At 31.4% G+C, this 17,040-nt stretch overlaps 1 protein-coding gene across 1 annotated transcript in view; it reads left to right on the top strand.

Moving 5' to 3' along the window:
- The first annotated feature begins 2,143 nt into the window (after window positions 1-2,143).
- LOC148284474 (extracellular serine/threonine protein CG31145-like) overlaps window positions 2,144-17,040 on the top strand; it is a 77,836-nt gene continuing 62,939 nt past the window's right edge. The window contains exons 1-3 of the mRNA XM_088239620.1: window positions 2,144-2,235; window positions 5,743-5,867; window positions 15,610-15,688. Of these exons, the coding sequence (XP_088095746.1) occupies window positions 2,144-2,235; window positions 5,743-5,867; window positions 15,610-15,688 (296 nt within the window). The remainder of the gene's footprint in view (window positions 2,236-5,742; window positions 5,868-15,609; window positions 15,689-17,040) is intronic.

Raw genomic sequence — 17,040 nt, 5'->3', positions numbered from 1 at the left:
ACGCGACGTTTTAGTTCATGTGTGTATGTGCGTATTGGAAAGGGTGTGATGTGCGTGTGTAAATGTGTGTGTAATGTGAAGCCATAGAATTTGTTTGTAAATTTCAGAGATACAATCCAATGTAAAGATTAATCATTTCAATAGCATGAATTATGATTACTTTTGACAAATATTTTATTTGGGAGTCTGCCAATGTATGTATTAAAGAATTCACAGCGAGATAACATAGTGTCGAAATAATTCTTGGCAATTTGCCTATTACCTGTTAAACTGTTGCATTGATAGAGCCAAACGCCTAATTTTATTAATATTGTGATTTAATTAATGATACGTGCCACATTCAATTGACTTCCGACGACGATATTATGTATTCACTTTGACTCAAGCCGTAGTAACAGTTTTGTAACTATTTAAAGAAGTTAATAAGGAATTTGAGTCCTTTTCAAATTTGTTAATTGAGAGTCAAACTAAGCCAATTTTTAAAATTATTTTTAATTTAATGTATCATGTTATCATAGCTTTGATTTCTTAAAGTATACAATACTATTTTTTTAAATTCCCACTGAAACGTCGAAATAACACCGACCGTACCGTCACGAGTTTTGGTCAGTGAGTGGTCAAAACACTTACCCGAATGGTAAAAGAAAACTGACAAAAAGCAAAGAAAACATGGGTTTAACTGACGTTTATTGTAAGAACCGCTGACTAAAAGGCATACTAAGACATCTAAGTTTGTAAGTGAAAATTCTTGATGGAAGTTCATTGTAATTTATTATATAAATAAAACACGAGTGATACTTTAATCCACAAATTTGGAATATCCAGTACACTGGATATTCCAAATTTGTGGATTAAAGTATCACTCGTGTTTTATTTATATAATAAAATACTAAGACATCGTTTGATATTGTCGGATGAGTTTGTAGGAACGACAAATAGTTTGCTTTTATTTCTGAAATTAAAAAGTTAAACCCGGTACGATTATAATTCGAACCCCAAACGAGCTAAACGTCGAACAATATGGCTACCCCTGAGTCCAAAATTCTGTTGCCGGTTGCAATCGCCTGATCGTCAATGGTTGCCTCAACAGCATAACAACGCTATAATTTATTGGCTATTGCAAACGCGTGGTCACATAAACCTATAAAGTTTATATTTATTTAAACCAATAAAATTATTTTTTTAGTACATTTTCGAGAAACTTAGTGGACGATTAAATGCTTCAATTTTTACCACGTGTCAGAATAGATTTTTTACATTTACTTTCACGTGGCACTGAACATGCTCATTTCTAAATGAATTGCTGTATCAGCTCTTATTTTCCGGCTCAAAAAATATTTCATCAACAGAATATTCCCTCAGCGGAGGGAAAAAAGCCAGAAGGAGATGTCGAAAATGCTCACATTCGTCTACTTGACATCTCATTTTGAAGGATTGTAATAAAACAAAATAATAAATGTAACGTTAAAGCCAACACAAATATCTTGTAGAGCAGAAAGTTTTCTTTCGAATGACGTATAACCTTTAACATTTTGTTTTAGTTTTGGTCCTCTATTTTTGATTTGGAATAAAACTGACAAAACCTGATACATTGATTTTTTTACTTACGCACCCACACACACGTTCGCAAATACACACATAAACACAAACCTGGCACACAAGCTAATAAGCAAATTCTCTCCTAAACTATAATGTATTATTTGATTAACTGTGGATTTAAAGTGTCAAGTTTATATTTGAAGCACTAACTTTGTTATTCATTATAATTAGATAAATAAAACAATTTTGTTTTTAACCACTATTTTTTTCTTCGTCAAGGTTTACGTAACTAAAAACCTTGACGAAGAAGCTTTTTTGCTTTGAAACCGGTTGGTGAAAAATAAAAATTAGTGGTTAAAAACAAAGTTGTTTTATTTATTTTATAACTGTGGATTTTTTAAAGTTGGCTCTAGTAATTGTTAACATATTTCTACTTATTGTTGTGTAATAGCCATACAGCTATATCTATAATAAAAAATAAAATAAAAGAAAAGTCGCAAGGGGTTGAACAAATGAAAGATTTATCGATAAAACGGTGTCTGTTTTCAGCACAATTAGGTATGTCGAAAGCTGCGACATGTTTTGTCGATGAGTATTATTAATAATGCCGAGTAGCGGCCAAGCCCAAGTCGTTAGCGGTCAAGTGACCGTGACAGTAGACTTAGACATCTTCACCACTCGAACAAGTACCGTCATGTAAGGGTTACCAAACACCAGGATTTGACCTGAAAACTTAGAATTCTCAGGCTCTTGTCAGGATTCCGGCAGGACTTTGAATCTGTAAAAACTTCCACGTCTTTAAATTACAAATGAAGAAAATGAAATAAAATTATACTGTAGTATGGTATAAATTACAAAAAAGACCGATGCATTCAGGCCGATTTTAACGAATTATAAAAATCCACACGGCGGGATAAAATTACAAAGGATTGATTACTATGGTACAGACAGGTAACACCTGCTTATCACGGGGGATACGTTTTGGATATAGCCGCGATAAGCAAACTTTCGCGGTCAACGGGGGATTTTTCCCGGAACTCTATAGGATATTTTTCAACTGATTCAATGTCTGCACTAGCCGATTCCCCAATAATTTTAAGACACTGCAAGTTTGATGGTTTTTTAAACCAATCAAATCAACCTTTGCTTGCTTTAAAAACTTATTCTCCTCCACTTTGAGATTTTAAATGATCCTAAAGATTGTTCATTTTGTCTTTTTGTTGCATAATTGATTGCACTGTGAACTCGGACCATTTTAAATCCTTACTGCAAATTTACCGTCGTTTTCTATCATTTCGATTATTTTTGGTTTCTTTTCTAAATCCACTACATTGCAAAAGATGTTGCGTTATAACGAATCCGCGCTCGCCGGAGTCGTGATTAATATTTATTTTTGTTTATTTTTATTTTTATTTATTTGGTAGTTGGGAAAACGCAGTAATCAGTAATTACACTATGAGATCGATTTATCTTTACTCGTTTTTTTTGCAGAATTTTTACCTGAGATTAGAACTAAAAAAAACAACTCAATTCTCCCTGATTTAACAGTGTAACGTGGATTCAGAGTATACTTATGAATGGGCCATTTAATTCAAACACATTTAAAAAAAATAAAAAATGTGTTGTACATTATTGATATGTATTTAAATCTGACTTCTTCGTTTCGTAAGTTATATAGCTTTAAAAGTTATATTTCGCTCTCGTTTTGAATAATGTATTTGAACGAAAAATCTTTAACTAGTGTTACAGAAGTAAAATTTACAAAGCGAAAAGAAATACGTTTATTTATATTTTTATATATCTTTAGCTTTTAAATCTTTATTTTCTATTGAATATGTTTTGTAACTTGAATTATAAATATAAAACAATTATTTTATTGGTTGGTTGGAAGAAATTGCCATTTGACAATAAGCCCGCCAATGTACAAATAATATTATGTACAAAAAGTTAAATAAAATAAAATAAAATCAAATTTAATTTTTTTTTTTAAAAATCCGTAAGTTTCTAAATGTATAATTATCGTGGATGCACTGCACTTATAATGCCATCAGCCCCACATAAATTCGGACTTTCAGATATTGTAATGATTACGGCTTTTTTTTGTTTATTTTTATTTCTAATCTAAGAAGTAGGGCACACATAAACATATTTTGGTATTTTCTCTAATATTTACATTATATAAATTATTTAAAAACTGTTTAACAGATTTAACGGTTTTTTTAAATAATAAAAATTATATAATAATATGTATCTTTTGTGAGTGATACAGTGTAAGTATATTTATTTATTTATTTGTTAACGAACATTGTCCATTTTAACAATTTATAGGTTTCAAATATAACAATAAAAGAATAGTTAAAAACATTTTCAAAAAATAAAAGAAGCGTTGAAAAACATAAGGTACATCAAGACAAGATCTGGACTATTTATTTAGTGCTCGTTAAAATCGTTTTAAACTTTAACCAAAAAAGTCCAGATCTTGTCATGAGTTAACAATAAGACAAAGACGGGTCAAAGATTGGAGAATCGAGGATATATTTTGTTCTATGCTGATCGATGAACAGTACTTTATTGTTTCTCAGCCTACGAGTCGGAATATGAAATTTTGCTGTCCCAGTAATGATAGAACATCGATTATACCATTTAGTATGCCGAACATAAATATGGAATCAATATTAGTTCTACGTTTTTGTAGACTAGAAATATTCAACATTGACTCTATGCCAGCATAAGAATAATTACCTCTCTCTAGTCCAAGCATCCACGTTTCTTTTCGAACCAAGCGATGCTGGACTGATTCAATGTGATTTATGCGATTGACATATAATGGAGACCAGACCACGGAGGCATATTCTAGAAGAGGGCGAACAGTTGAGCATTAAAGAGTTTTGATTGTACGGACATTAGAAGAATCAGAAGATATTCTGTTAATGAAGTCAAGTAATTTCAGTGATTTATTTACTGTATTATCTATATGCTCATTGTATGTCAGCTTAAAGTACAAAACAACACCTAAATCTCTGATGAACTTAACTACATCAAAGTTGGATACTTTCCGACGTTTCGGTTACCCAATTCCAACTTACACAAGATCACCCATAAAAAATTGACGATTTTAGTTGAGCATAATTATAGGCTCGACGTGCATTTGTCTTTTTCGCAAAATATCGGGGAGGCATCTGCAAGAGAGTGACAAAAAAAAGTACAACTACCTTTTTATTAAATTTCTCTGCCACTGCGCTTCCTCCCAATGCGCTGGTTTTGACTAAGACGTATTTCAAAAGATAAAAAACGCAGATCCAGCGTAATGAGAATAATTATTTTTCAGGATTTTTTTATTTAACGTATGGTAACCCTGCGTTATGTGATGTGCAGCCATAGTGGGACGCATTGTTTGCAAACTGGATGACTGCTCACGTCACGTGATCGGTAATTTATAGACTATCTCTGAATGATATTTGAAAGGCGCAGAGTATGCGACGTGTCTAACTTATCATGCTAATGGCATTGTTTGTTATTTAATAATAATATTATATATAGACGACTCATCTACAGTAATTAAATCGTTTCCTAATAGGTGAAATAATCCGAATAAATCTCCCCTAAATCAATAACGGTTACAAATCTTTTTCTTTTAAAAAAACAACGGTTAAAGCACATACCTAAAACCGTTATAAAAACCTAGAACTTATTGATTTTGCTCACACTTTAAACATTATTTTTAACTTTCTCGAATTTCAATGAGGAAATACAATGTTTTTTTTATTTTTTAAATTTTATTTGTTAATTGCCTTATAAAACTAAGCCTAACTGAAATAATTCAAAAATATTAAAATAAATAATAAAAAAACAAGAAAAAGTAAAAGAAAACTAATTTAAAAAAATATATATGTCTCTATGGTAAACGTATTTTAATTCCTTAAGTATCCAAAATAAAACGCTTCAATTGGATATAATTCTATTTTTTTTTTTTTAAATACATGTGACACGTTTTGTCTTGTTAGGACATTATCAAACTAACTTAAATATTTACAAAGTTTCCTTATTTACTTTACAATAAATAAATAAAAAAAAATAAAAAAAGGAAAATATTCTTGTTATATGAAGAACATACTCATATTTTATCTAGATTTGACTACACCACGGTATAGATATTCGGATTTGCAGTAGGTATTCTAAAAAATATTTTTTTTGTTTTTTTAGAGCAAACCCATCGAACTTGGAGCTGTTCCAGTTAAGAATTTCTCAGCATGAGCTCTACCCTCCTGGGGATGACTTGGTGGACAAGGTTATGGCAGACATGGTCAAACTGCCCATCCTCCATGTTGGTAAGTTTTGAAATATTAATCTAGCAGACAAAAAATTATTAACTGTATTTCCTATATGGGAGTTGAGCTATTACCTCGCTTATAATGTTTTGATGGGGTTTACGTTTATGGGGCAAGGAAGGGATGCGGTGGGAATACTTAAATCATCCTAAACAACTTTGTTGAATGTTGTTGTATGACTGTGTATTAATGGAAAGGGGGTCGTTGTAATTAAGTTAGCATAGAATGCAGATCATTTTTCACGCAGTAATAGTACATAAAGGGAATAGTGCTTTTAACTGTGCATGAAAATTAATTAAATTCCGGTTCTGAAATATTAAATGCAATTTTATTCAGACAATTGCTTATATGACAATCGTTTTGTTTTATAAATTTTTATTGTAATGATTTGCGGTGTTAGCTTTTTCTAATGTATTTTTGAGCACATTTGGGTACCTCAACTGAGGTTTGCAATGATATTAAGTAGAAAGAAATTTTTCTTTTACGTTTAAATGTAATTTTATCTAGAGCAGTGTTTCCCAGCCTTCTTTATGCCATGCCTCACCGTAGTCTTTTCAAAAGTCAGATGCCCCACCGGCATCTTTTTCAATTAAACAAAAGGTAAATTTTCAAATCATATGAACCCCCAATGGAATTTAAAAAAACCTATTCTAATACATATATTATAACTGAAATGATTACAAAACATGAATTGAAAATGTAATTAAGTAGAATAAAATAAAAATGAAAACAATAATAAAACACAAGTGACAATTGAAATTGAGTACAAACACAAAAAATATCTTGACGCCTTCCTTATTCATGATTTAATTCAGTTACGCTTGCTACAAAGAAATTTGATGTCCGGATCTAACTTAGTTAATTTCAGTCTAAGGTCCCCTCTATACTTCTTTTAGTTATATCTAATCGATTTCGTATTTTAATGAGTAAATCGCTTATGGCCACATTCCACCAAATAAGATGTGGGAAATGGTAATAATAATTTTCTGACACGCAAAGTAATATTAGGATATTTTGTGTTAGTTTCTTCGCAAATCCATACCATTATTCCTACATCCTGCACAGTTTCTGTGTTTTCTGTGTTTCACAGTTTCTGTGTGATTTGTAACGTGTTTCATTATATTTTAAGTACAATTTGGCGTATATTTAAATTTTGTACATCTCAGGCATTTTTTCGTATGACCGATGAGTATTCCCCTTTATATGTGGAATGCCGACGTGTCTCATCTCTGAAGCGTGGTGCGCCACCTCTGAGGAAACACTGATCAAGAGCCAATTAATTGCCAGCGATAAAATGCTAAAAAAGTCAAATTTTTAATTATTGCTGTTTTATCGAAACGAGCCATGTTATCTTACTTTTTTATGCAACTTTGACAAACATTTGACGAAAACGCAACAAGTATTTAAATTGAATTACAATATTTTGAGTTTGTCCAAACGTTTGTAGACAAAATACTGGATTTCACCCCTTGGGGAGTCAAAGAATGAGAATTAACAAATTACAACAGTTTAGAGAAGGGAATAATATAGAAGGGAAGGGAAGGTAAAGTGGCCACTTAAATCAGCCAATGGCAGGTCATAAGCCCTGCAAATGCCTAGCCTTCCATATTCCCTCGTGTAAAACGTTCTCCATCGCTGTTGTCAGTTGTTAAACCCTTTTTTATTCAAATATCAAAAATATTTTTCCTTTTAAGGAACGACATTTTACTTTAGTTTATTTATAAATTTGTATAAAACACTTTAACTTTTGAGTTATACGTCGACCGGTTTCGAGGTAACTGCCTCAGCACAAGGATTTGAATTAACCTAGAATTACTCGCGTCGCTATTTATATTATAAAATGTATATATTAAACACATTACAGTTGATGGGGAATTAACTTTAGAACCGGTCGGATATAACTCAACAGTTAAAGTGGTTTATGCAAAAGTATAAATAAATTTGTGTAAAGCAACTTATTATTTAGACGGACAATTGACACGGATAATTCATATCAATAATTTAATTAGTTGCGACATTATCGAGTCTTTTTTTTTTAATCAAAAACTTTGTTCCAATAAAGGAAAAAAAATGTATGAAGCCTATGTAAAAACAAAAATATGTTATATGCAACTACTATGGGGAACAGGAAATCAAAATGACATAAACAGACTACAAAGACAGCAAAATAAAATATTAATGTTAATATATGACCTACGCTATCTAACAGCAACCAAAGAACTTTTTAAACAAACTAAATAATTAAATGTAACTGAACTCTTTAAATTAGAATCCTTTATTCATAAATTAGCCACTGATGTAATTGTAGACGAAGAATTAAAACTTGGAAAAAAAACTGTAGTAAACATGAACACAATACAAGAATATCAGGAAAATATTATATCCAACCTTTTAAAACAAGAAAAGGACAATCGAGACTAATAAAACATGGACTGAAATTATACAATAAACTACCAGACAAAACCAAACAAAAGATGTTAAAAATATTATTATTTATTATGGCGGCCTCTGTGGTGTAGTGGTCAAGACGCTTGACTCACACACGGAAGGTTCCGGGTTCGATTCCCGGTGAGAACACAAAAAGTTTTAATGTGATTGTTCTCAAGCCTGGGTGTTCTGTGATGAAACTCACCACTGTAATTGGGCCTTCTGGCCTGTTGTGGTGCAAAAAAACAAAAATAAAATAAAAATGAAATAAAATTATTAACAGTAGAATGTGAGTTTCAAAAGAAAAAATATTTTGTTAAATGTATGTAACCCGTAAGGAATTATTAATAAAAAATTTAAATAAAAAAAAAATATTTATTAAAATACTTTTTGTTTATATTTGTTACATTTGTTGATTTTAGTGAAGTAAAAGAGCTTAAACCTTTATTGTTGTGAAGAGATTCATCTGACTGAATTATTTTACATACTAGGCAACGACTGAAAACAATTTTTCATTTTTTAAACTTCTTCTTGGACCAGTTGGTTTCATTACAATATTTGATTGTCCAAATGTTCGTACACAAAATACTGGATTTCACTCCCTCGGGGGTCATTAAGAATAACAAAGTCAGATGAATCTCTTCACAACAATAAAGGTTTCAGCCCTTTAACTTCACTAAAATCAACAAATGGAAGAATTAAAGAAATTTGGATGTTCAAACATAGGCAAAATGGTGAATGTTACACAGTGTGTAAAGTGGCCTCTTAAACCAGCCAATGACAGGTCATAAGCCCTGTAAATGCCTTGACTTCGATATTCCCTTATTTAAGGTATTCTCCATCCCTGTTGTAATTTGTTAATTATATTTTAGTTACATAGAACTTTTTAGTATATTTTCGAACAGAAATAACTTAAAAAAATATTGTTTCTATCTAATATATGTTTTTTTATTATTGCGCGATTTAAAAAAAACATTCGTTTTAAAATGGCAAAATCGTATGATTTCCTCATGTCCGCCCATCAAAGAAATAGTCTCAAATATCAAATAACATTAATTTGATATCAAACACACCTGTAAAACACGCAATATACACACATAATACGAATGAAGTAATGAATTAAACACACCCGACAGAATAGCAATATAAGTTGGCCGATTCGCCAATATCCGGTCGGCATTAAACAAACTAACAAGCGGGGCTTTGTGGAGCCTCCTGCTGGGCTGGCTTGCGAGCTGGACAATATGGCTTTACGGGGGTCACGTGACAACAGCTGTGACCCAATTACCGCCGTGGTTTGTCTGGCTCGGGGTGCCGATTAGGGGCAGATATTAAACCGTCGCAAATTAACGACTAATTCTACGAAAAATGCGAAGGTTCTATTTAAATCATCATTATCATAGGTTTTTAACACCTTGTGGTGCATAGCGAAGTTGATAAGGGCGTATCATGAACATATGTATGAACCGGGTTGTGGTCCCGTGGTAGTATTGTGGACTCACGGACCCAAGTTTCCAGGTTCAAATCCCACTCTATAAGTACTTGTTACAATAAGATCAATGAGAGTTTTGTTCAAAGGTTTTCCATCCATTATTTTTAAACAATTGTAATCATGTATGATACAAATCTATGGAAATGTAGACGTCTTGGCGTTCATAGGATTTATGTCCTGTTGGTCTGTTGGTCTCCTGGCTGGTTTAAGAAGCCACTTTATACACTGTGTTACTTTGCCGATGTTTAAAAGATCGTATTTCTTCAATTCTCCAATCTGTTGATTTTTGTGAAGTTAAATAGCTAAAATCTTCGTAGATTTAGAATAACTTCACCTGCTAGGCAACGTGTGAAAATATTTGAATTTTTTTATACTTCTCCGTGGACCAGAAATATTGATGTTTAAACATAGGCGAAATTGTGATGTCACACAGTAACTTCCACATTACCTTCTCTAAAATGTCTCCATCTTTATTGCAATCTGTTAGGGGCTGAAATCCCGTCATTGTATTCAAACATTTAGACAAAATCATAATATTGTTAAATAAATGCATTTTTTAATCCTTTAAATTTTAAATAATTAATTTTAAAGCTTACAAAGGTAGCAATTAAAGCTAGACTATTAACAATTTAAACCGGCTTTCTCTTACAAATGAGAAGCTCAGGACTTTTCCAATTTACTGGAGGAAATACTCTTGTAACCAAGTCCAACCTTTGTGAGACATGAAATAGTAGCCAAGACAAGAAAAACCGTTTAAAAACTTTATAAACCTATTACTCAGTAAACATCTTGAGAAATATTGTTCATTCATTCCTGTCATACGGAATAATTAGAAGGGATGGAGCTTTAGAGAAACATAAACATAAAATTATCAGAAATACCAACAAATATAAAAAAACATAATCATCTCTGTACCACTATTTTATGTAAGTAGTAAAATAAGTAGTATTATTCTTAATTTTAAAATTAGCACCAAAAGTAAAACAAAACGGTAAAGGTTTAACTTATTCAAAATAAACTTCTTTACTGTAAGATATTGTATTTGCTTTTACGTTGCATATATTATTTCATTTGATTAGTCTTTAAAATGGAATGTCAAGTGGATGAGAGTGAGTATTTTCGAAACCTTTGGATCGCCATCAATCGAGGAAATAAAGCTTCCAAAGATAATAATAATAATTATAGTTTATTAACAAAAATAACAATGACTTTATATATTTTATATGTGCGTTCATGCGCTCATGTGCGTTCATGTGTGTGCGTGGATGGCTCGGAGTATACATTCGTTATTTTTATTTATTTTAATTTATTACCTCCATGGAAAACGCAAATGTCAACAATTATTATTTTCTCACTTAAAATTCTTATTTATTTTTAATTTTTTAAATTTTATTTTATTTTATTTTATCACATTTAATGTTCATATCTTTTTAATTCATGAAAACTCAATTGGTCTTTTTATGTTAAAAACTTGTTGTTTTTAATACTTATTTTGTATGACTGTATGTTTTCTGAATAAAATAAAATAAAAAAATAAAAATACACACTTAGGTAATAGATTTCTCTGGATCATGTCTAGTCTGTCTAACTAGGTACAACCTGTTTTAAGGCAGACATTTTTATGCAAAAAATAATCAATAACATTACTACCTACTTGTTAATTTACTATACAGTTATACAATAATCATTTATTATTTAGGAATGTATTTTGAGTAAATTTTCCGATTTTTCTCGACCTAAACCCAGTAACCAATTTTTTACAAATTTATTAAATTTAATCCGGGTCATGGTTTTGCAATTTTTGGGTAACATATTGAATAAGTTTGACTTCCGGTAGTGTGGAAGTGTTCTTTTTGAGATTTAATAGAATAATTTACTTTCACAAACATTATTATTCCAAAAATATATAATTGCCTTATATCTAAGATCTCAGATGCTTGTTATGTTTACGCAGTGTACGGTGAAGATCTTAGAGTAATAATTCGAGAAATAATAATGTTTAAATCTTCGCACACTAGCTACAAATATTCCAGTCGGGGGCGCCCTCTATAATTTGTCCCCTCAGCCATTCACTCTATGATGTCGTGAAGGAGACCCTCATGGCGCATAATGTGGCCGATCCATCGGGCTCGCCTCTCTGAGATGGTTTTGATTAGGTGCCTACCTTCTTCGATTCTGTTGAGAACCTCGACATTAGTGATGTGGTCTCTTTAGCAAATTCCTAATATTTTTCTGTAGCACCTCATCTCGAAGGTCTCTAGTCTTTTTTTATCTCTTTCGGTAAGGCACCACGTCTCACAACCGTACATCAATATGCTCCATACATATGTCTTGGCAAGTTGCTTGCGGAGTTTTAGATTGATATTATTCGACTCAAAAATCTTTGTCTTTTTGTTAAACGCAAGCCTCGCTTGGTGTATGCGGCAGTCGACTTTTCTTTTTGTTCTCCCATTCCAGGTGATCCTGCTTCCAAGGTGCACAAACTCTTTCGCGTTTTTCAGAGTTCCTCCTGACATTACTATATTCATTCGTTGCTCATTACGGGCCACCGTCATTATTTTGGTTTTGCTACTCTTTATTTTCATAAATATATTCATAATATTTATTATGTATACTTAACTAAAAATCTTATTTTTGTTGTAATTTTATCTGGTGTGCATTATACCATGTATTACAATGACAGATTACACAATATAAAATCTTGTCCAGTCTCCGAGGCGGACTTGCAAAAAAAGCCTGACTGTTTTAAATAGGTCTAATCTAATTTGCATGCAAATTTAAAAAAAAAAAACCTTCAATATGGTAATTTCTTTTGCGTTTTAAACGTTTCCTTGTTTAGTTTTTAAATATTTTCTTTGAAACCGTTTTTTACGCGATGCGTAGGATCTTAATCGATCATTAAAACCTCCACAGGTGTCTGTATAACCTTTGCTGTGCTAAACCTCTGTGGCGACGGCGCGGCGGCGTTGGCGTCGCGACGGCGTCTCGGCGGCGGACGTCACATTTTAATCACTTCTGACTTCTGACTAATCGTATGATAATACCGCCACGGTGTTTATGTGTGTTGCGGAAAAAATACTAAATAAAGTATTTTTTAAAAGGTCTGGATAAAAAAAAAAAAAATGTTTTTAATTTTTGTGTAAAAGAATTTTTGTGTAATAGCTTCGTCCTATCTTTCAAAACCGTTTTTTTTATTTTTTATTTTGTTAAAAAAAACAAGAGAATAATATCTTGTAAGTATGAACAATTTTTGTCGCTTAGCCAACAACATTGCACAAGTAATTTTTGTTATTTTTATAGGGCGACGAAAAAATAACTTCTTTTATTGAATTAAAGAGGAAAATAATATTTCCGTTTTTAGACAGTTGATGAATAAACGTTTCATTTTAATATATTGAAAAGCATAATTTCATTGAACTTTTAAAAAAAAATGCAGTTTTTTTCTGTCGTCCGGCAAAAAAGACATAAATAAAGCTGTGTTATTAGCTAAACGACGGTAAGAACAAAACCAAAGTTTCTCACAAACACATTGTACAATAAATAATTTAGTTAGACAATTACATGCTTTAAAAAACCGAAATCAGGTAATCATTTATTATTCTTTTGAAAAATTTATGTTTATTATGAGTATCTACTTAAAGTAAAATAAATAACGAAGCACTGCTAGGGAGAAAAGGGTGAGAGAAGAGTATGAGCTAGTTGGAAGGGAAATTCATCTTCCAACGGAATGCATGTTTTCAATACATTACAATGAAAAAACTTTATTTTTTATATTTAATTCAAATTTCAATATGTTCCCTTTCCCTAAATCCACTCATAAACTTCTCGTTACTTCCCCCTTTCTTCTTATTTAGACACACCCACTCTACCCTCCGGTGTATATTTTGTACTATGATAGTTTGTAATTAACTCTGAAGAAGGTATAGTAATTTTTCGAAACCCGTTGGTGATTAAGTTATAAAAAAATAAAGTGGTACATATAAAAAAAAAGTTATTTCATTTTAATATTTTGGATATTAATGTTTTACAAAGTTAGTGCTTCAAATATAAAAAATACACATTTCAAACATTTATTTAACTTCTTGTACGTAATACATATTGTAATTTAGCGATTATTGAAATTTAAAAGTTTTTTTTCCATTGAAAAATATGTTTTTCAGTTTTTCAGTTTTTCAGCCATTGTCAGTAACATTAGAAGCAATAGTTACTGACGCGTAATCCTTTACTTTGACACCATTTTAAGCGAATTTTCCCCTTAATCGACTTTTTTAGACCAACCTGTTAAAAATTTAAATACGAATTTAGTTAACTCTAAAATTATTTTGTAATATTGTTTTTAAACGTTGTACCCATATATAATTTAAATACATGGGCCCGTAAATCAAAGGATATAGGTGGTCTAGTTAGTATAGTCCTCAATTTTCTGAATAATAAGACAATTTTTGCCAATAGCTACTGCATTGATGGGCCTGTGTCCGGGCGGATTAAAAATGTTGTTCTATGTGCGTAATACAATGAGAATCAGAATTTCGGACGAATGTTTTCGACTCGATGGCTGCTCTCAGGTAAAAGTTCTGAAAAAGAAAATCCGGTGGAGAAAAGTTGGCCAAGTAGTAAAGTAGGCGCATTCGTCTACCATGCTCGAGGTGTCGTGTTCGATTCCAGGGAAGGTCGGCATGAAATATTTGTTTTTTAAGTTGTTTTACACAAAAAAAATTTCATTATTTACGTTTTTTATTGTTTTTTGTAAATTTGTTGCAATTGAGAGTGAAAACATTTTTTACAAAGGAACACATAAGTCTATGCATTTACAGGGCTTATGACCTGTCATTGGCTAGTTTAAGTGGCTACTTTACACACTATGTAACATTCACTATTTTTCCTATCTTTAAATATCCACATTTTCTCAACTCTTCCATCTGTTGACTGTTGTGAAGTAAAAGAGCTGAAACCTTTATCATGAGCATGATGAGATTCATCCAGGTGAACCATATCACCTACTAGGCAACGCCTGAAAACAAGTTTCCAACTATCATACTTCTTCTTTTACCAGTTAGTAAATTCAACAATGTTTTGAGTATGTCAAAATGTTTGCAGACAGACTGGATTTACTCCCTAGGGAGTAACAATGACAGGTCATAAGTCCTGTAAATGCCTAGACTTCCATATTTCCTTCTCAAAAATGTTTTTCCTCTTTGTTGCAATAAATTTAGACCTAAATAACTTCCTAGGAAATCCACCCTGTCTGCAAACATTTGGACATACTCAAAACATTGATGTTTGTTGTAATTTGTATATGAAGAATGTTTTTTTACAACAGTACATATTGTGTGAACAGTACATAGATAGTCAAAGCAACTTTGTGTAGATGTGTGATTTTATATAGATAATATGATAATAAATAAATAAGCTACCTTTGTATTTTTTTAGAGAGTGCGTATTTCGATATTTTGTTTTATATTTTTACACACTGTGTTAACTCTTAATAATAATAATACGCTACTGGCTAATAGAGTCGCCCATACAGACAAAAACTGTTCTATGATTTTTTAAAGTTTACAGAAATACAATGGGCCGAAGGTACTCAGATTGAGAATTGCAAGCTAAAACTAAAACCGCCAGTTACACGTTTGTAGTTAAACTAAAAACCAAATTAAAACCAAACCAAAAATATGGAATGCCTTTTTTTATGCAATAGAGTTTAAGAGCTTCTCTAGCGAATTATTACACTGAGTGTTAACTTAATTGCTAATTAAAATGTAATAAATAATTTTATTTGGATATTTCTTGTCATACTAAAGTCATAATTTTATTAATTTTCAGAACAAAAAGAAGGAGGTACCCAACTTAAGCTGGTCATCGTTTATCCGAATGGAATTATGGCGTTGTTCAAACCGATGAGGTAAGTCTTAATATATTTTTTTTGTGTTTTAAACATTCAACCGTTGTTTTATTTAAAGTTAAAATAAACTTAATATGTCTACGGATTCGTGAACGCGATCAAACCTATATGAGTTTTTTTTTTCGGGTTAACCTGTGAAGGATTTAATTGTTCGGACGCGATGCTACGTTTTGATTTGAGAAAGTTCCCTTGCAACAGAGGTAAAAAGGTCTAAAAAATGTTGTGAGTTCATACAAAATATAATATACATGATTTTTCAGGGTCTGACGGCGAAATTTCAGAGTAACATTCCTCATAGTAAGCTTTAAAAAATTATTTCCAAAAAATCATTAATAAAAACAAAAACATTTTTTTATGATCTCAAAATGGAGAAAATCATTAATTTATTTTATACTCTCAAGCGAAGCGTACAAGTGGAGTGTTCTTGGCATAGTTTGTACGAACAGATTGTACATGGAATAAACAGTTTGATGTGTGACGAGTGCGATAGCCAGGAGCTTGTGAAGAGTACGGTAGCCAGGTTTACATGACAAACATATTTTTACATTTCTTCTATGCTAATATGCTTCCTCCAGATTTTGATTTCTTTATTGAAAGATTTTTTACTATCATATGCAAAACGATTTGGCAGATAAATAATGCTTACATCTTTAAAATCTTTGAATGATAATATTCCTTGCCTTTGTTTTATATTCTGGTCCCTTAGCAGTGCACGGTCGATTTCCATCTCCAAATCTAAAAGTAGAGTATATATAAAAGTATACCTTAACTTTTTTATTTCATAACGGTGATTCAGATTATTACATTATTACGTCATTTTTTGCCATTTACAATACATATTTAAAGAGTGTTTATGAAACAATAATACAATATGAGATTTTAATACCTTTAAACCTACATAATTTATACTTTTAGCGGTTAAATACATAACGGTCGCCAGTGAAATAACTTTTTTAACACGATCTGTTGAAGTTGATTTCTTCTTTTTGCCAAGAATATATTAGTAACTTTGTTTTTGGAAGTGTGATAAATGAAATTTATCCAAACATGATTCATATTCATTGCCAGTATTTTGTATTATGTAAATTTGTGAATTACATTGCTCTGCCGTTCGAGAATTTTAACAATAAAATGCAGTAGATGTTTTGCTCAACCTAGGCGGTACATAGAAAGAAATCAACTTCAATAAATTTAAAAAGTCATTAGATCGATGTATGTTCTACGATCGTGCAATGGGGAAGTTCAGACCTACGGAAAATCAGATACAAAAATGTTTTCTTAAGCGCGGTGAAAATTAGAGCATTAAATTGTACGGAAAGGTTTATTGAAAAAGTATGAAAAAAATAATAAAA

Source organism: Micrasema longulum, unplaced genomic scaffold (assembly GCF_059751315.1).
Source record: "Micrasema longulum isolate JH-2025_06_02 unplaced genomic scaffold, ASM5975131v1 h1tg000117l, whole genome shotgun sequence".
Taxonomy (NCBI): domain Eukaryota; kingdom Metazoa; phylum Arthropoda; class Insecta; order Trichoptera; family Brachycentridae; genus Micrasema; species Micrasema longulum.
The sequence above is the reverse complement of the archived record's forward strand: the minus strand, read 5'-3'. Positions and strand labels throughout refer to the sequence as shown.